The sequence below is a fragment of the Fulmarus glacialis genome, unplaced genomic scaffold (assembly GCF_000690835.1).
Source record: "Fulmarus glacialis isolate BGI_N327 unplaced genomic scaffold, ASM69083v1 scaffold44549, whole genome shotgun sequence".
NCBI lineage: Eukaryota > Metazoa > Chordata > Aves > Procellariiformes > Procellariidae > Fulmarus > Fulmarus glacialis.
Window position 1 is genome coordinate 30,506 of NW_009232411.1, and position 20,784 is coordinate 51,289.

Sequence of the window (20,784 nt, forward strand, 5' to 3'; positions counted from 1 at the left end):
GCAAGGGAAGTTAGTAAGTGCGCTGGGCAACTTCATGTTACAGAGCAGTCCAGCCGTTGAAAGGAATTTTAGTAAATCTTAAATCTTTGGTTTGTATTCGTATCTCCTGAAAATGTCTTGGACCAGTGCAGTGCCACGTGAAACTATGTTTACTGCTGGTCAACTGGTATTTGAGTCATCTTCAAACAACTTAACTTTACAGCATAGTTGGAAAATTAAGTGCTGTGCAACTGCCTTTTGCACAATAATACTGTGCTACTATTGTCAAAAGGCATTTTTAGAGTCATTGAAGCCACTTTGGAAGGTAAAGCCAAACCAGAGAGGTAATAAAATAGTTTCTACCTCATTTGTAAGAAAGAGCTTCTGAAATTGCTAACTAAACAATTATGCTTATTGTTAAGTTTTATAAAGGGCTTAACATATTTCTAATGTATGTTTATGTTACTGAGGTTAATAAGGAAAATCACCGAGACAGGAATTATTAAGATGATGTAGGGGAATTTGGGTAGCGAGGCAGTCCCTGGTGCCCCCTACTCTGGCGGGTCAGCCGATGCGAGAGTCGAGCGTAACACCAGCCACTTTGCAGGGGACAATCGCCTGTAATGGGTGCTAACAATGTGCATGAGTAAAACTGACACTTCAGTCACAGAAGGAACAACCTTCCAACCTCTTTGTGTGTGCATGACGTATGCTGGCCGAGTCACCCTTTTATTCTTCTCCCAGCCACCTGGATGAAGCCTGTTTTCTACCAGCTTCTCCTGAAATGCCACCAAGTGAAGGGCAACTTGACGCAGGGCAGAAATGCACTCACTGTCTTTGCTCATGCTCCGATTTGGCTGTGTATGACATCATAGCACCCAAAAAGTACCAGTTAGTGTTAACCCAAGCTAACAGCCGCAGCGCATTAACTCACCCTCAGGGCTGAGTTTCTGGACTGCCGTTGTCTCACCTCTGCCTGATTTACGTACATCCCCTTGTACTTCCACGGCACATACACCAATACTGCCATTCCCCAATCCACCGCAAACTGGTAATTCACTGCTGCATTTCCATGGTGGATTTTGTCTTCCGGGAGTCACAAACACGCCAAGATGTAGAGTCTGTAACCAGGGAAGTGACATCTTCAGAATTTTCCTGAAAGGTGAAGTATAAGTCTGCAAGTGCTCTTTTAGGATCAATCCTAGGCGCTTTTTTTTGTCTACTGTCCATGGAAATGCTATTCACTCAGGAAAATATTAATGACATTTTCTGAGAACACAAAGGTAGAAAGCACCACCAATTCCTAGGGTATCAGGCTATCCTGTAGGAAGAATTGCATAACCATTATCATTCAATTAATGCATGATGCATGGAATTATGAAATACAAAGTGTAAGGTCGTGCACTCAGCCCTGTTTAAGAATTTATGTTATGATCAAGTAGCTTACCAACAGAAAATGTTTGAGAGGATAATAAAAGTATGTGTATCAGTCACTGTGGACATCTACATCTGAGATAATTGCAAGGAGATGCTTTTGTAGTCAGATATGGTTAATGGAGTCTGTGAAGTCATAAAATATCTTACCCAAAAAGACATCTAAAATACATGAGATTAAATAGACCCTGAAAGTACTTATTTCTTTCCCTGAAGTCTTGGGAGGCAAACTCAGCTGTAGATATCCCCATGTACATACCACTCCGGCTGAGTGAGCCAGAGCTGTGTACCAAAGTACCAATACATTGCATCCATTAAAAAAGTAAATGAGATTCTAATACATACCAGGAAAGGTAATTACAGAGAAGAAAGGAGAGTATCAATGCTGTTCCACAGCGATCTGCTGTACTGGATATGCAATACACCCCATTAATGACTGATGCTCAAGAAAGATTAAATACTACTGGGAAAAGCACAGTATGGGAATATGAACTTGATGAGGGGAATGCAGAGCATGGGAGGAGAACAGTTTAAGTGTCAGGATACTGCTTATCCCAAAACAAAGGAGTATAAATCACTGCAGGTACCTGTAGGCTGGGATTGGAAAGGAGGTTTCTGACTGTCAGCGCAGTGAGGTTGTTCAGGAGGACTTTCCAGCACCACTGACTAGCCCCAAACCAGCAGTGTGTGACATGGAGCTTGATTAGTTTGTGAAGGAAACAACCCATGTTAGCAGGGGGCTTGACCTGGTGACCCAAGAGGACCTTCCAGACCTGTCTTCCTATGGTAATTTGAGTGCCTGGCAGCAAAGCTGCTCAGCACGGCTTGGATGAGATTTGAAGTGGCCTGCTTTGGTTAAATCCAATGGAAACTTTTCTCTGAAAAAGTCAGATATGCCTGGAGCCCGTCCTTTTATTCTGCTTCCACATCTCAGCAAAACTTAATGGATATTTTTTCTGTTTTAACACGGCCCATGATTGTGACACACAGAAATCTGGAAATGTCACATTCTTTGAAAAAAGAGGTTTGTCCCTCCTTACAATTCAGTGTAGGACAGTTCCTTGAAGAGATGCTCGGGGGGGGGGCGGGGGGGGGGGGCGTATTTGGCTGCCTGCCAGGTTAAACCACAACACAGAGACATGTCTCTGCAGCAGGGCAAAAAAGACAGAAATCAAGTTACGGGGAATGTGAGCTATGCATAACTTCTTATCAACACGTCCTTCCTCAAGAGTCTCCTGTCCTACCACTAAAAGGTTGTCCTGAGCACCACCAATGCAACCTGGATAGGAATAAATGTCTTAGAAGGAGGAGAAGGGTGCGATGGATGAAGGGCCATTTAGCACAGATCTTGGCCTGATAGATGTGCAAGAGAGAGATTTGGGATGGGGAGGATTGTTTGGGTGGGGAAGAGAAGTGACATAGACGTATGGAGTCATTTAAAAGACATGTAGATGTGGTGCTTAGGGACATGGTTTAGTGGTGGACTTGGCAGTGTTAGGTTAACAGTTGGACTCGGTGATCTTAAAGGTCCTTTCCAACCTAAATGATATTATGATTCTATGTGTGAAGCTTAGTCTACGGGAAGAAATTCATAGCAATTTCCTATCCTGAATCACTTTCCTAAGTGGCAGACCCTAAGTAACGTAAGGAGTCATTGGATCCCATATGGCTATGTAATATTTACTAGCTGTGGCTGTAATCTAACGGTTAGGCAAAGTCACTAAGTCTATGTGTGCCTGCAAATTTTTGTCTATTCAGATCAATTGTTTTGTTTTCTGCCTTTTTTTTTAACATTAAGAACAAAGTAAAGGCATGTGATAAATGTTTAATTCTGATTAGCTTTGTTTGTTTTGGTTTTTTTTTTTGCTTTGTTTGCTAATGTTGCCTTTAATTTGGTGTTTACAGTCAAGCAAACAACAAGAGCCTCAAAAAGGAGGTAGCTGTGGTGTGTAGTGTACAAACGTGTAAGTCGGGGCTATTATTTGGATTGTATGGTCTTCAGCATGTTTCTGTATAAAACCATTTCCTAGAGTTAATAACTGAGTGTTACCACCTGAGCACCATGATTTCTAATTGAGGAACATAAGAGGGAGTGTATATGGCCACTGTGTAGGCAGACTGGTAGCCCATCCTGGGGGTATCCATCAGCTGGCCAACTGTATGGGTGTAACAAGCGTTTCACAGGCAAGGGACTATCCCAGCTGGAAGTTTGTGGTCAGCACAGGGTATAAAGAAGTTTAATAATATGGAGCAAGATGATCTTTTCCATTTGTCCTCAGTGCCATAAAATGTTCCTGGGCACATTTAATTTATTAGTGTAGAAGTAGCCATAAAGTCCTGTCTCACCCAATACTGATACATCTCCATCACTGCAAATTTCTCAGCAGATCACAGCCAGGCTTGAAAGAGGTTTATGGTAATGTGTCAGATTTTCTCTTTGTTTCAATGAAATGGATATAGAGAACTATCACTGTCCCTTGTGGTAAAATCATAAGTAATAGCAAAATAGCTAGGCATCTAACAGGCCTAGGTAAAAGTGAATTACAATTTTACATTTCAAGAGCTCAGACAGCAAAAGCGTATTATGATGGTCAAAGAAGGTCTTCAGATGAGACTTGCATTTCTGCCTGACATGAAGGGACTGTCACTGAGGGAAGCTACATCAAGACTCTGGCATTTTTAAAAGACATGAAGCATTACACCAAGGGTTTTCAAGACCATGAAACTTTTTACAGGGTGATTAAGTGTTGCTTTACCCCAAAGGAATGAGGCCTCATTCATTAAGATTTCTTGTGCCAATAAACAAATGAAAATGGAACACTAATTGCATATGGTAGCACATCTCCAGCTCTCTCTTTATTTTCTTTTCAAATTATATACAAATCTAGAACTACCGAAGCCCCATTTTCGTGGTTTTTACTCTCTATCCCTAGAGAAATGTACAACTCAAGAGCTGCAGACAGACTCACTGCCCTGAATCAAGTGAATTATTTTTGCATTTAATGACAAACATGTTCTTATTCACGGGGGCCACTGAAGACATCCACTCTGTGAATAAAGGTTAATCTCCTTGGAGGGAAATGTAGTATTTATATTACATCTGATGATTAATATAAATGATCTGGAGTTTTAAAATATTGTGTGCCTTCTAATTGCAAATACTAGGTTAGATCTGCTTGCTGGAAATTAAAGCAAGTTTGGGGAGAAGGTATTACAAGCCCAAGTTACAACATTTTAGGTTTTATTTTTTAAATTTGCAAATGACAGTAGAGGTCTGCTCTTCAAGCTTTGTACTTCTACCACCAAGTAGGTACTCTCCTTAGGGCCCGCGGCCCACCAGTTCCACTTCTTGCCAAATGGAAGGAAGAGGGAATAAGATGCAACTATATAAAGCTGGGGAAGAACAGTGTTTTTCAAGGAAATGTGCATCCACAAGAGCTTCAAAGAGAGGTTCATGTTGTCCCAAGTCTTGCATGAGCACTGCCTTCCCTCCGCTCTCTCTGCAGCCCCATGTTTGTGTCCTGGATGCCGTTGTTCACCTTATCTGCTCTTTCAGCAGCTCCCAACATTCTGGAAATGTGCATTTGTGGTTTGGTTACATCAGCTGAGAAGGCCACTAGACAAACAGGCGAGAATAGGCATGTCAGTAACAGTCATCGTCAAGACACACAAAATCTGCACATCGGCAAGCGGAGTGTGTGTGGGGCGTCGTGGAGGAGGAGCACTCATCAGAAAGCTGCAGGAGCCATAACGAGAGTTGGAGGAATCCTGGAGGTGGGGGCTGGAGAGTTAGAGGGTCTGGAAGAAGCCAGGGAGCCCAAGGGATCATTAGCGAGAAGTGGAAGTGTCACTTCAGTCTGTCTCATCAACTCGTACACTTATATAAGGGAGGCGAATTTTCTTTCTCGAGTCACGTGCAGCTTTGCAGAAGAGCAGCCCAGAATACATGAATAAGCACATTTGGGGACACAAGCAAAATAGAGTCAAAACAACTGTCAGCATGTTACCATCCTTTTTGCTTCCACCGATGTATGCTTATGGCTGGCAGCAGGTACATTTATTGTGATACCGGAGAATTCAAATCTCAGAGGAAAGTAGCTAAACCCCAGCATATTTCCCAGCTTCTCCCTTCATATTTTTCATGCCAGGTACCTGCATAGTCCATGTGTCCCAAAGCAATTTTTGCTATTTGTATTCCCCATTATCCATCCTTGCTTGAGCAGTGTCTGGGAAGCGGAGCACTCAGACAGCTGATGCTTTTAAGCAAACATCTGGCTATATCTACTTAAGTATTAAACATCCTCAAGAGTAATGAAAGGTCCACCAGAAAGAGATAGCATCATGTGATGAATCAAAAAGATAAATCCTAACACCAACCATCAATCAGTTGCCTCTGATGACTCCTAGAAGTGATGGAAAGCTTGCATCCTCCTAAGGGTCACTTTAAAGACAAACCTTTTGCCTAAGACTCCAGGCTTTAAAAATTGTGTCATTTATCAGTGCCCACATAAATAAATATTATTTATTTTATTGAGCAGATATATCCCACCCTCATGTGTAACACCAGATGCTGGTGTTAAAAAGTCTGGGGAAATTAACCTCAGGATATTTATGATGGACCATCAAAGACTGCTGGGTTTCAAAAATGACATTGTATGGAAGATTAAGTAGAGTCCATTCAAAGCTGGGAAGTATAGGGCTGCTTTGCCCAGGAGATGTAAGGGAAATGCACCTGAGAACAGATGGGAGGAGAAACGACTTTCAAAATGTACTCCTAAAAAGTAATCTGCTTCCATCACTCCAGATTTATGAGTTTCTGTATCCTGCCACAGGCTCAGTTGTTTTTTCTGAAGAGTTGAATCTTGGCACTTGGTGACTGAATCCAAGCACACATGTTGTATTAGGCGACAAGTGTGTTAAATTCTTGTGTTCAAGGTACTATATGGTGTCCATGTTGAATATATACTAAAATCTGCCAGTTTTTTCCCTGCAACATCCATCCACATGAAGGTAGATCTTTCTAAATACAAATAGCCAAAATCCTAATAAAAGTTGGCGTACAGAAGAGGAGCGAGCTTTTGCTTCTGATGCAGCTCAAAGGAGGCTAAAACCAAAAACTGGACTAAGGCTCTTTTTTCATCTGTGAAATAAGGAATTCCCAAAAGCAATAATTCAAACCAGAGTCATTGATGGGCTGTGACAGATTTTGGCACTTGGTGCAGATTTTCATCGGTAGCATTATAAATATTGCTTCTTGATCTATAAATGTGTCACTGCGATGTATCAGAGAGGAATAGAAACAGATAATGTTAGTGCTCTTCAGGGAGTATGAAACTATCTCTCATTAACCTTCATGGGTGTGAGACTTAGTAGAAATACAGAGGAAGAAGAATGCTAATATATTAGTTCAATTAACCTGCCCCTTGGAAACCATCCTTATGCCTTTTGTCCTAATTGTCTTTCCAAGTCAGAGATATTTCTCTAAAAATATTGCTTAAACATTGACTCCATTATATGAACTGCTGACAAGATGAAATATTTTTAATAGGATCCACCATTTATATATGTACATATATATATTTTATTTGTGAAGATGATACTAGTGGTTTGCTTGTTGAGATTTGGTTGTAGTCCAGGGATTGAAGAGGAGCTGAGTTTTCAAAATAAAAACTGCAGCCCTGTTAATAAAAGTAGACATCAGAAGGTGTACTACATCTGTCCTTGGTTAATAGCCTAAGTAGGGTTTTGTCAGTGGTTAAGTTCTTGCTAATAGCTGGGTAGTTATTAAAAATCTAGAAGACACTGAGTCAAATTTAATTGGACAAGAGTGTGCAAAGGTAGGTACAAATAAATGTGTCTCTTTTTATTAATGTCACTATTAATTTATCAATGTGCGAGTTGTCTGGATGTCATTGAAAGTGTAATGACAAGAGAATTCTTCCCAGCATGTGTTGAGGGAAGGGCAAGGTTTTAATATTAAAATAGACCAGGTGGTACAAATTTAATATATTATTCATTATTCCTAAACATCTTATACTTTTGTTTAAAAAAAAAAATCAGTTAAAAATATTATTTTTCCCCATCAAAACTAAGCAGTGAGTAGTTCATTCTAACAGTTGCCTCTAGAAACAGCTTATTAAAAGGGATATGTGAAACAATCAGCTAGTCGTGACAGCCTTAACCTTCTTAGGAGGTGTATGATATTTAAAAGAGACTGGAATTTATCTTTTCCATGTACAGTGCATATTCATATCTGCGTTTCTCCACCTAGCACGTACGTGGCAACATGGTCTGTGGCTTCCCAAGGAAATATGCTGAAGAATACATTGGGAAACTAAATGTAGTACACAGGATTAGATGCCAGTTTCCTGCCTTTTTGGGTCTTATTGAACAGTAAGAAGTTCCTGCGGTCAAAGAGGTCCTGACCTTGGTCTTCTGCTACCATTCCACATTTCTTCCTGTTCCCCAAAAGCCAGCTTGGTTGGCTCTTACTCTGTTAAACTTCTCTAAATCCAATAAAACCACTGGCCCACATTTGCCGAGGAGAATCTCCAAAGATATGGATCTACTCCATTGATTTGGTATTACTGCAAAAGGTGCAAAGGAAGGGAAAATCGGACCTGTTGTTTTTTCATCCCTCTTAATATTTTTATTCCTTTGTTGCTATTTAAGTCTCTTTTAAGTCTCTTTAAGTCTCTTAGGTCTCATGCTTTGAGCAAATCTCCTCCTCTTTCAACATTGCTTTGGCTTTCTGCCTTTCATGACATCTTCTTGCAAGCTCCATCTCATTGTGCATCTTGACTTCACCCTTCCCAAGGGTTCCCACCCTTACCAATGCACAAGCAAATTCCAAGCCTCTGTTCTGAAGCCATTGGAAATTCTTGTAATTATTTCAATGCAAAAGTGGTTTTATTTTTTGCCCAAGCCAATTCTTGGGTCATAGTCATCTTTTCTCGGGAAAAGAGTACATGCTAACTGATCTTAGGGTTTGAATTGAAGTATACTTTTCCATGCTGAATTTTCATGGAGATGAAGAGAGGCACTTGCATTTGTCTTTGGGGATGGACATTTTTCAAGCAGCTCTACTCTCAGTTTGTCCCCTTTCCCCTGTTTGCTGCCTCCTCCCCACCACCAGTTCCCTTCTATTTCTGGCCCCCCTCACTCATTTGTTGCAACCGCACAACTAAGAGCACTCTCATGCTCCTTGTGCTACAAACTTCTTTGTATGGGTGTTTCTTCCAGAAGGACTTCCGTGTCCCTTCTCCTCTCCTGTAATTGTCTTGTCTTCCACATTTAGATGTCATGCCATCCCATTTCTGAGAGATTCAGCAAGTGCAAAATGCCTCCTGATGTCTCTCTGCTTGAAAACACAGACAGGTGGCTGCATCTATAAACTGGCAAGGGCATGAACTCAAATATTATGAGTGTCCCTCCTCTGACTTGGTAGGACATTCCCTGGCCACCCCATCCCAGCTGGTGCCTGGGCATTCAGGAGACAGCCCTGGCTGGGGGCAGCAGCCACGAAGCAATCCTGCCTGGGGGAAGAGCAGGGAAGGGAGGTCAGCTGCTTACCCTCAGGGATGGAGAACAGGCCTTGGCTTGTCTTTGTTTACTATTGCAGATGTAATTTTTAGATCATAAAATGGACTAGCTGCCTAGCTCTCGGTTCCTTTCTTCTCTCTAGCAGACTGGCAGTGAGCATAAACTCATAAAAAAGCTCTTATGGACAACTTACACCACTGATTTTCTCCTTTGCTTCCCCAATTTTATGTCTGTCTTGCACTAAAGAAGATTTTGAGCAACCCAGTTGCTGGGATTTCAGCCGGGCACACAGAATACAATTAATAAATAAAATAATTTTCAAATTTCCACATCAGCAAAATACCTTTATATTTCCTGATATAAGAAGGTTGTCAAAGATGAGGTCATCATGCCTGGAACGAAGAGCTTGCTTTGATCATGCGGTTGAGCACAGACTTGATTTGAAGGATGCCGGTAGCCAGTCCTCCACAAAGTGTTTTTCTCATGTTTTTAGTAATGCTTCTCTGCAAAACACAGCTCAGAACCAGCTTTATCCTGTAGACATACACTGCAGGAAGAAAGGACATCCACTGCCTTCCCTTTCTTGCAAAAGAAGAAGGATATCTCTCTGGGGCTTTAGGAAGCTCTAAGAAACCTGCAGAAGTCGCCACAGCTAAGCCAGAGAACAAAGGGGACGGGCTGCTGACTGGTGGCACCATGGGAACGGGGAGCAGATGATGGCAGAGGAAATGGGTCACTTTTTAGGACAGCAGTGAAGCATGTGTGTCACCACCTCCTGCCTTGCAAATACAGGGTGGCTCTCGTTTTGGAGACGTAACTGGCATCACTGCTGGTAAACCCTCCTGCCCGGTTTCTTTAATGAAAGATAGGGGTTTGTCCCACTTTTGAGTCATCGGTCTTCTCCAGCAGAAGTATGTGAAAGCTGCAAGCCCAGCCGTGTGCTGTGAAGGCAGGAGATTTCGTACTGTGCAAAATTACTAGTAGAAATCTATTTCTAAGGCCACGAAAATGATCAGGGGGATGGAACACCTCTCCTATGAAGAAAGGCTGAGAGAGTTGGGGTTATTCAGCCTGGAGAAGAGAAGGCTCCGCGGAGACCTTATTGCAGCCTTTCAGTACTTAAAGGGGGCTTATAAGAAAGATAGCGACAAACATTTTAGCAGGGCCTGTTGTGACAGAACAAGGGGGAATGGTTTTAAAGTAAAAGAGGGTAGATTTAGACTAGGTATAAGGAAGAAATTTTTTACAATGAGGATGGTGAAACACTGGCACAGGTTGCCCAGAGAGGTGGTAGATGCCCCATCCCTGGAAACATTCAAGGTCAGGTTGGACAGGACTCTGAGCAGCCTGATCTAGTTGAAGATGTCCCTGCCCACAGCAGGGGGGTTGGTCTAGATGACCTTTAAAGGTCCCTTCCAACTCAAACTGTTCTATGATTCTATAATTCTATTTCATAGCTTTCCTGAAAGAGGCCCACCTGGCTGGCAGACAGCTCAGCTCTGTCACTCTGTTCTGCTCTCTCAGGAATCTGCACTTGCAAAATGCAAAAAATCAGAACCTCCTTACACCCCCCAAATTCACTAAATAGGCATCCTTTTCACATTTCCCTTAATAGGAAAGTGTGATTGCATCATGGAGTCCAAGTTATAATATCAAACCTGGGAAGTGGCTTAGATAATAACTGTTAAAGGAAATAGTGTTCCCCTCCCTATTAAAAAAAAAAAAAAAAAAAAAGAAAAGCTAGTATTAATTATTTCTTGACTCTCTGATTTAATTGTCTAGTCTCTGGGCCTACCCTCATATTAATTTTGCTTTGGTGTAATATATTCGATGCAGGGAAGTCGTTCCTTACTGTGGCCATTTTCACTGGCTTTCTTTCTCTGCTATTCTGTTTCCAGGGTTTTTTTTATCCTTTTGGTTCGCTGTGGCTTACCTTTCCCCAGCTATTTTCTGCCATGTGTGAATGGGAATTACCTCTTTCTCTTGATCTCCAGTCCTGAGTGCCCAAGGAACATGATGTGCTGGAGATGACTGAGTGCAAATCTTAACACAGTCTTTGGTCATGGCTGGGTGTCCCCCTTTCCAGGGAGGTGTAGGATCTGAATTTTAAAGGGATGACTCCAGGGATCCCACTCTGCCTTGACCAGGCAGTGTCTTCCACGTGAGCCCAGCCAGGCAGGGTTAGGGCTGGGGTGGTCTCTGGGTAAAAACCGCAGAGCTTCAACTTCCAAAATTAGTTGGGTTTTTTTTTGTGTGTGTCTAGTCATTGTATAATAATTGGTAGAGCAGCTGATGAGGTGGTGTTTGCATATGAGTAGTGAAAATATTCCAGGGATAATATGGGTGTTTCTCACCTATCGTCACTCCTTGCTGGGAGCAGCAATAGCAAAGACTCTCAAATGTGTGCAGTCAGTCCAAGCCTCTGCAGTCTGTCTTGCTCTCTAATTGTCTTGACATCCTCATTACCATGACAGCTAAACAATTCTGTTGACTAAGCACAAAGGTAATTGTCTCTTGGTTTGTAATCAACAAACTTTCCGTAGTTTTCCTTATGCTTTTGGGGTAGTTGAGCCTTTAACATTGCAAACACAGCTATCTTGCTGGGAGAGATTTACAACTGGACTTGTCCAATAGCACTGTTTGTCTGTCTAGACAGTGGTTTGAGAAGTCCACAGCAGCTCTGACGGAGCTCTTGCTATGCTGGTGAATTAGTGTTGTTCTGATATCTGATGAAAAACCTGTGGGAACATGTTTGCTTTTACACTGTGGCTTTAGTAGTGGAAAGAATATATCTGCCTTTACTCACCATCCCACCCTCCTCTCTCAAATCAGACTTGGAGAATAAGATTTTCAGATCAGGAAGCACTTGGTTTCCAGAGACTCGTCTTCTGATATTTCTAAAAGACTTACTTTCAAAAAACACTGAAAGTAATCAGCTAAAATGAAGAAAAATCTAAATTCAATTCAGTAGTTCTTGAGCAGCACTTGAAGTGGTACAGTTTGTGTGCACGTTTATACCCACGTAGGTAGATAACAAATGAAAAAGACTTGGCAACGTGAGGGATCCATCAGGTCATGGTACGAAGTGTCATGTGTGCCTCAAATCTTGGGGACAAGGACATAGGTCCCCTTGTACTGCCTGCTTTCGGGGTGCTGCAGAGACTGGCTGGGGGAGAGGAGAAGCAGAGGACCGGTGGCTGGTCCTTGCGAGATGGGAGCTGGGGAAGCGCCAGCCTCCCCTCCCAGTTCAGCCTCCCTCTCTGGAGAGGTGTTTTCATCGTGTGGTCCGGCGTGTCAGACTAGCAGCAAGAGCAGTGTTGACGTGGTGCCCTTTGCCTGCCTCCCCGTCTCAATAGGGTGTACCCATGCCGGGTCTGACATACCCCAGTGCTAGTGCGGCTTTATAGCTCCACTGAAAGCAGGGAGGGTTGAATGGCAGCTTAAAATGACCTCAAAAAACTCCTACGTGACACAAACGTGCTGCGAAGTGTAATTAATGGGCTTAATCTACCCTTCCATTACTCAAGGAGATTTACTCCTATGTAAAGTGGCAAGAACAGCACCGAGGAATCTGTCCCATTAATTATACAAACCCCTTTAAACTCTGAAGTGAGAAATAGGGTGACCGTTCCCCCCACCCATGCACACACCATCAAACGCGGGTGAGCAGAGCTGCCGTCCAGCATCGCTTCTCTGCCTTGTACTGCTTAAAGACAGCCAGCTGCACAAGAGACTACTGAAACTGTGGGGAAATGGAATGTCAATACCCAAAGTGGAGAACGGTCAGCAAAACTCTTAGCCTTATGGTAAATACCACAAAAAGACTAGTGGAATGGAGGAAACATTCATCTCACCTGGTTTCTAGAGTCTACTGTGCAGATAGCTACAGCTGTATCAGCCACCCTACCTATTCTTCACAGTCAACGGAGAGAAAGGGCATTTTTACTCCTTCGTTTCATCTCACCTGGTGCAGCCACCAGTTTTAGGATGGGACACGTTGGACCCAAGCTCCTCTGACCATATGGATTGGATCTAGCCTGTCTACAAAGGGAACCCTAGATGCCTTCGACTCCCCTAAAGGGAGTGTGAGTGCCAGCCGTGCCCCAGGGCTGTGTTTTTCAAGCAGACTGTCTGCAAGCGCTATTCTGCACAGGCAGGGGAAATGCACATGGTAGCTGAGAGGCTAGGGGAAAAATCAGGCCTTGTTGTCTTCTTTCTTCGGGAAAATGGAAATCATTCACATTAAATCACTTTGTATTTGCATATCAGAGAATTATTCCTACCATATTACTTCCATTTTTCTTTCCTGTGGAGACCATCTGCTCTTATGACCATCATAAAGTAGTTTAGGAATCTTACATGGGAAATAAGCTGAATTTGGCGCATTATTTTTATAAATTTTCTTTTTATATTATTATATTTATTTACATTATTATTTATAGTTAACAGATAAACTAGTTATTTCACTGAACAGATTAGCATGGAGTTGATAAGAAAAAATTCCTGTTGCAACAAACAGGTACTATAGTGCCCCACAAACCTCTCATCTACAACTGCTAGCCTGTAGGATCAAACACAGTCCTGCGAACACATACGCTTACAAAGTTGTATGGCTGCTAGGCAGGAAATCCATATCCCCATTTCCATGTGTTTTCCTAGCTGATATTGGGCAAGAAACATGAAGGAGATCAATCCTGCTCCAACCTGTATTCTCTCCCACCTGCCCTTGGCCACAAGGATCTCGTGCCATACTTGTGGTATCATGATGATTTTGACAGCAAGAAACTGAGGTATCTCGAGAATGGGATTATGAGATTGACAGGATAAAGAGAAACTGGACTGGGAGGATATAAGCCTCTTATCCAAGCACAAATAGCTGAAATAATAGAAAAGGGAATATGTAAATTGCTTTTTGCAGGAGTACTCTCTCTTGGTAAACTTTGCCCTGGGATGAAAATGTACAAAGGACTAGAAAATACACTTCCAAGAAAAGAAATAATGCTCCAGTAGTGGAGAGATGGACTAGATGACCTATTACTGCAGGTCTCTGGCTTAATCTTAGATCTCACACTTCCTTGATACAGTGAAAGCCCCTTTATGAGCAGTTTTTCTTTGCAGCTTCATGGATTTTGCTACAGTAAACAAAATAAAATAATTGGTACATACTGTATTAGGCTTGCTAAAAGTCATCACGGTTTCCAAAGAGAAAACTGCATCTTTCCCATCTGTGCTAGCCAAAGAACAGTGCAGATGTCCACTGCCATCAGAAAACAAACAGGAAGGAAGAAAATCAGTTTCTTCCACTGGTCAGAGAGTGCCTGAAGAGCTTCTTGCTGGTCTGTGTCTAACAGGCACTGCTGGAGAAGTGAGTTGGAGTAGGTTGAAGTCTATAAGTCCCGTTTTATCCACAGAAAAAGTGTTAGATGAGCAGTTGATGATCCTGGCAGGTACCTCACCATGCTGCTCTGCCTGGGCTTTTCTATGCAGCTGAGTGACAGCAATGACAATGTGCTGCTACAGGGATACAATTTATTTTAACTGCTTTCTTTTTTGCATGACAAAATTCACTGATGGGGCATGTTTTTCTCTGTTGTTATAGAAAAATCTGTTTAGCTGGCTCCTAGGAGATTCCTCTTCCACAGGGAAGACCCTCAGGTGATGCAGGTCCCTCACAGGTGCCCTCAGCTGTCCTTCCTATCCTCCCATCTCCTGCAGTGGAGATGACGGTACACATCTGCAGTCCGAGTATCTTCAGTTGTTTGAAGGCTCCTGTGGGCTTACAAGCAACCAAGTGCTCATGAGAGCAGCTCCTGACCTGCTCTGCTTTATGAACCTCCAGCCTGAAAAGGTGATCCCATCTCTAACTCCAGCCTACTAGGATTCGTCCTTTGTGGTCTGGGCAGATGAGAACATCTGGTCTTAGTTGCTGCTCAGTGTGAAGTTCATTAAACTTCATGCACAGGAAAGGACCAGGGATTTGAAAATCAAACTCCCTTGTTTTGTTGGCAGTATGCGGTCAAGACAGATCCCTCTACAGGAAAAGCCACATGGGTGAACTCATATTAGATCCTCTGCAATCAGACAAGACCAGTAGCTGAGGACCTCACTTTGGAGATGGCTTAACCCTGCCATTGAACTTGTGCAGGTGCAACATCATTCTCGCTCCTAGCTAAATGACATACAGAATTATTTTCAATATCTGCTAAGAAATGGCCCTAGACTTTCCCATGGGTTTTCAGCCTATATTCAGTGCAGCGCATGACCCCAGAGAGTGCAGGGCAGCAAACGCATTGCTGAATCAATTCACAGGAGTGCAGGAGGATTGCAGGGGCTGGACACTGTTTGACTGAATGACAGGTGGAAGGTTAAATACATAAAGATTTGTATCCCTCCATTTTTGCCAAATCAAGGTAAATACAAGAATGGAAGGGAAATGAGGGAGCAGTCACATGCTTTTGCTCCAAAAGTATTTTAACTTCAGCAACAGAGTTTGCAGACAGGTATTTTCAAAGATGATTTGATCAGAAGGTATCACCTGAAATTATGCTGTCTGTTTTTGTACTGTGATGGCCAAAACAAAAGGAGGCGATGGAACTGAGGCATTCAGACTGCAGCCCACCATGGCAGTATACGTGGCTCCCAGCCTCCACCAGCAGCCCCTGCCTAGGGCTCCTTGGGAACGAGGGGTCCTTCCAGCAGCCTGTTTTCTCCCCATGGCTGGGGAGCTGAATTAGCTTCACGGCTTCATGCCTCTATGCTCTTCACTTGCTGTGACCGCAGAATTGGTGCAGTACTTCGTGCAATGCCTGGCTTGCTACCTGTGTGCTGCAGCTCTGCTCAGGATGGGGCTGAAGCATCCTGTGCTCTCCTCTTACCTGGTGAAGGTTGCGTGGTTATAAAGGTTGGCCACCACTGGCCTGGAGCATGGAGTACCAGGCTGACACCAAGAAGGACTTGCTGGACACCTGGCTGGGTTTGACAAGTCATGGATGACGCTCTTAGTCATACAATTTAGTTTTAGGTACTCCTGTGAGGAGCAGGGAGTTGGACTCAATGATCCTCATGGGTCCCTTCCAACTGGAGATATTCTATGATTCTATGATTCTGTGTTAGTTATTTGGTCTGCATTGGTAAGTGCCCTAACTTTAATCTAGCTGTGAGAGACTAAACCCAAGCTAGCCTAGGCTTCAGTAGGCACCGCCAGAGATGGTTCAGCTCTTCAGCATCTCCTGGGTTGCCAGACTGTCTCCATCATCTACAGACATCCTAGGAAAACTCCTCCAGCTTAAGCACCTCAGGGAGGCACCTGACATTAGACTGGATGAATCTGATCTTTTGTGCCTTATAATTGCGTAACCGGAGTCACTAGCTTTGGAAAGGCATTAAAAGTGAGAAAGCCTATGAAAGCACGCTGTATTGTCATTAGGGTAAATGCTTAACGTCATTATGCTAAAGGAGTTGGGGTTTGTTTTGAGTGCGTCTGTCATTTGATTCTTAACCTCAAAGACCAAAAAAGTGACCTGCTTTTAGAGCCTGGCTGCTTGGTGTCACAGGAAAGCAGATTTGTTTTTAAGGGGATGCGTATGGATGTACAAATCTGCCATTGCTTTTGAAAACTGAATTAGTCTTTAGTTTGCTTTTACTTAAACTGAAAGCATTGTGTTAGTAACCAGGAAGACTGGATATTATTAGTAACCTCTTACAGGAAATGTGGTGTGTCATGGGTTGAGCATATATTTTTTCTGGAAAATGCATGTACAGAGAAATGGGGGGAATAAGTAAACATAAAGTGCTTATACAGCAGTTCACTCTATTTGAACGCCCAGCAATACACCTCTAAGGTTACCTGCTCAAAAAGGAAGGAGGAAATGATATTTGAGATTTATTTTTGGCTAAAAGCATGAAGTGCAAATAGCTCTTTGTGCAAAATGTCAGCTGCAGTTCTGGAAGTAAACAACATTGCCTTAATAATCCATGGTAAATAACAACACTAAGAATGTTACTACCTATTATATGCACCTGCAGGTGTATCTGGATAAACTTATGTAACTGTAGTTTGACATACGAAATAAATACAGAAAAGTAAAACAAGGTATTTCAAACAAGTTATTCTGTAAACAGCAGAATTAATGAAGTATAGAATGAAATTCAGCTTCACATAACAAAATTTGTGTGCCTACGTGGAGGTATTCATATATGGAGAAGGCATCTGAGCTACCACTACAGTCTGCAGAGATCTAGGGCTTGGCTCAGTTTTGTCTAACGCCACTGGGGATACTGTAAGGTATCCATCCTGGCCTCCAACTATACACAGATCTCCCATAATAGTGTGTTGCGTCAGCCAGTTGCCTCAGGATGACTTGGGCATGCTAGGGTCAGTTGGCACTAGATGACTACATATTGGCAGCTGCATGCAGCCCTAACATGGTCACCTGTATTTGGTCACGCTCCATTGTCTATATGATGAACCTCTTTTGATTGAAACAGGGCTTAGATGCCCCATTAGACCCTCAAGCTTTGGTGCCTGAGTCTGGAGGCAGCTGCCATCCTTGAAGCGTGACTCAGTTCCCTAAACACCGCCAGTCTGGTGTCTGCTGCGACACCCCATCGTGTTCTGGTTAGATGAAACCTGCAGCTTTAGGAGGACACAAATCTCCTGAAGGTCTAGTGGAGATGTCTCAGATAACCTCAAACAACAGTAGACACCTCTGTTAAGGTAACCGAATTGAACCTATAAAGTCCAGAAGATTTTTATTCTGGATTTCTTTACCCCCTTCCTTCCTCCAGCTCCCCCCTAGGTTGCCACTGGGAAGGAGACACATGCTGTGTCTCATTCCAAGCTTTGTCTGCACTGGTGGCCTGGGCAGCGTCTCTTCTTTACCCACATGTTTATTTTCAGGATGCTTGTAGCAATGTGATTATCTCTGAGACCTCATCCCTCTATCAAATTTGGTTGAAAATGGCTAAAGTGATTCTGCCAATGACTCCTTTGCTGACAGACTCCCACCTGCTTGGCAGTATATCCAGTACTCTGGTTTTCAACTACCCATCAGACAACATCACTTGCAATACCTCCGAGTGGGATATGTAATGAAAGATTGATTCATACCAGACCGCCACAGTGATTAAGAGGAGACCCACACAAGCTGTCAGTGGCACTCCAGTATGATGGACCAGCTAAGAAACAATGAGCTTTAATCTCACTTTACTTTAGAGCAGGGTAGTGCTCAGTGCAGCAAGTTTATTCAGCAGTTCATAATGGACATGGGCATCTGCTGTGCTACCAACTGCTTTCATTTATAATCACAGTGATTGCAAAGAGTACTTTACAAAACAGTACTGACAGGACACTTCAAATGCAGAGTCACCACAGTGATTAAGACCAGGCTAGTTTTCAAAATTCCAGCTCATATATTCTGAATATTTGAAATAAGGGGGAATGGGTGGGGGGATGATAGCAAAAGCTTGTGGCTGTTTGGTAAGGGCCAGTACTGTTTATTTTGGTCTACTAGACTTCATCAATTTAAAATACTATCAGAAAGACAGAAGCCAGTGGACTTAGAAGTATTTCTGGTAGCATCAAGAGATCATAGAGAAAATACCTTCACAAAGTCCATTTTATTGCTAAAACAGTGAAAAAGCTGCAGCACTGATCTCTGCCTTGCAGCGCCACAGAGCTGGCACCCACCCACCTTGTACAGGCGGCAGATGAGTTGATACCAGGCAATTTGGTCCTAGTTTATTTTGGGTAAATATATTTTAGCTGATATTGGTTTGAGTCGCCTTTGCCCCATTCCCGTCATCGCAGGCATCTACCTCCGGTGTGAGCTTCTTGCCCTTGTCAATCCAGCACAAAACCTGTAATTCATACCTTCTCGGACCACAAGCAGGTGTCATGTCCTATACACAGCAGCTGGTGATCACCCTGCAAGATGTATTACTGGGAATACCCTTCTAGACGAAAATGTTTCTATTTATTAGTTATAATTGTATATATTGCAGGGGAAAAAAAAAAACCTAGAAGGTAAAAAGAGGTTTAAATCATCAAATATGTCACCCAAATGTATGGTTGTGTCTGATCTTGCAGTGTGCTACCAGCAAAGGTAGACAGTTCTGAAGTTGCAGGAACAAGGGGAACCCAACTTACGGTCTCCAGTTCAGTTTGGATCTTCCCATACATCTGTGAAAATATTCAAATAGTTATTTCCTGACTAGTAGCAGCATTTCCAGGCCCAAGCCTGCTTTGGGGGTGAGCCCTGCTCAGATTTAGCCACATTAATCCTGAATGTAATGGGTTGTTTTTGCCTGGAGGGCAAAGGTTTTGAAACTATATGACCTTTTAGGTGTTTATTCGCAGTCACAATGGAGTTTCTTCATAGCCCAAGAGGATATTTAAATCAAGACTGTCTGTGAAAATACATAGAAATATTTAGAAATGTTTCCAAGTATGCTATTTGGTTTAAGTGCCATGTATATGTATATCATTATATGCTATGAAATATAAATTACAATATTCACACTGAGTAAAAATCAAAAAGGTCCGGAAAACATTCTTCCTGTAGTCTTTTTCTACATGTAAGCAGTACCTTTCTGGATGTCAGTAAGCGTTGCAGTTAGTGATTTTCTCCAAGGTGGAATACTGGCAATTACAAGAAATTCAATATACCACCGCTTATGAGAATATTTACACTACGTATCTTCCAATGAAAATTTTATCCCATATTCTGTTTCTGAGCTTTGCCTTTTCTTTTTCATGCTTTGGGGTGTTGCAGAGGGAAAGGGAATGTTAGAGTGTGTTATTGTCCATGCTGAAATTAAAGTGTTTGGAAATGTCTGCACTCCTTCTTTTCCTTCTCATCACCTATAATTAGAGATAGTTCCATGAACACTGGTGGTTTTGCAGTGGCACAGATTAGATGAGACTCAGACCCTCCTGCTTCCAAGACCAAACATTTGTCCTCCACAATTAACCATTGATTTCCTTTTAACTTTATTGGTTTCAGGTGCTCAACCTATTCCTTGCCTTGCTGCTAAGCTCTTTCAGTGCTGACAACCTCTCCGCACCAGATGAGGACGGGGAGATGAACAACCTGCAGCTTGCTTTTGCTCGGATCAACAGGGGTCTTCAGTACGTGAAACACACGACGTGGGATTTTTGCTGCAATGTCCTCCGGCACCCCAAGACGACGGCTGAAAAGAAGGCAATGATGAAGCTTGCTGCCCAGAATACAGGTGCCCTTAACAATTGTGTGAACAGTCATACAAGCGCTGAGCCTGGCAAAGACATGGAGAATCACAAAGAGAACCACGCTGAGGATGGGATGAATAAAAATGGAGAGAAACACCTAGGAATTACAGACAATGATGATTTTATGACCAATCCTGACCTGTCCATCTGTGTTCCTATTGCTGTGGGAGAGTCGGATATCGAGGAGGAAGATGAGGAGCAGAGCACCTTTACGGAAATGGAGCAGGTAGGCAACTAAAATGTTTGCTAGTTGCAGCTTATTAAGATGGCCTTTGTTCCTACCCTTGCTCTGGATCCATGGCTCGTGATGCAAATGTTCTATGGCCTAATCCTGCCTTTGATATGTTGTTAACTTCAGAAGAAGTTACATGTGCATATCTAAGAGCAAAATTCAGTCTTCAGCAAGAGGCATTCCCTTTGTATTCTTCGTGCTTGTCTAGATTAATTCGTCTAACCAGAGCAATTAAACCCTTTCTCACACAGGAGTCTGTGGGTTTTTTTTCTTTCAGCTGAATCATGGGAATGTTACAGAACAAATCTTAGGTCCTCTGACTATGGCAGGGGATTTTCTCAGTGTGCAA

The 20,784-nt window shown here is 42.7% G+C and overlaps 1 protein-coding gene across 1 annotated transcript in view; it reads left to right on the forward strand.

Moving 5' to 3' along the window:
* Positions 1 to 20,429, forward strand: part of LOC104069125 (sodium channel protein type 5 subunit alpha-like) — a gene marked incomplete at both ends in the record, with an annotated part of 50,180 nt that extends 29,751 nt beyond the window's left edge. The window contains one exon of the mRNA XM_009584874.1: positions 19,959 to 20,429. Within this exon, the coding sequence (XP_009583169.1) occupies positions 19,959 to 20,429 (471 nt within the window). The remainder of the gene's footprint in view (positions 1 to 19,958) is intronic.
* Positions 20,430 to 20,784: the final 355 nt, after the last annotated feature.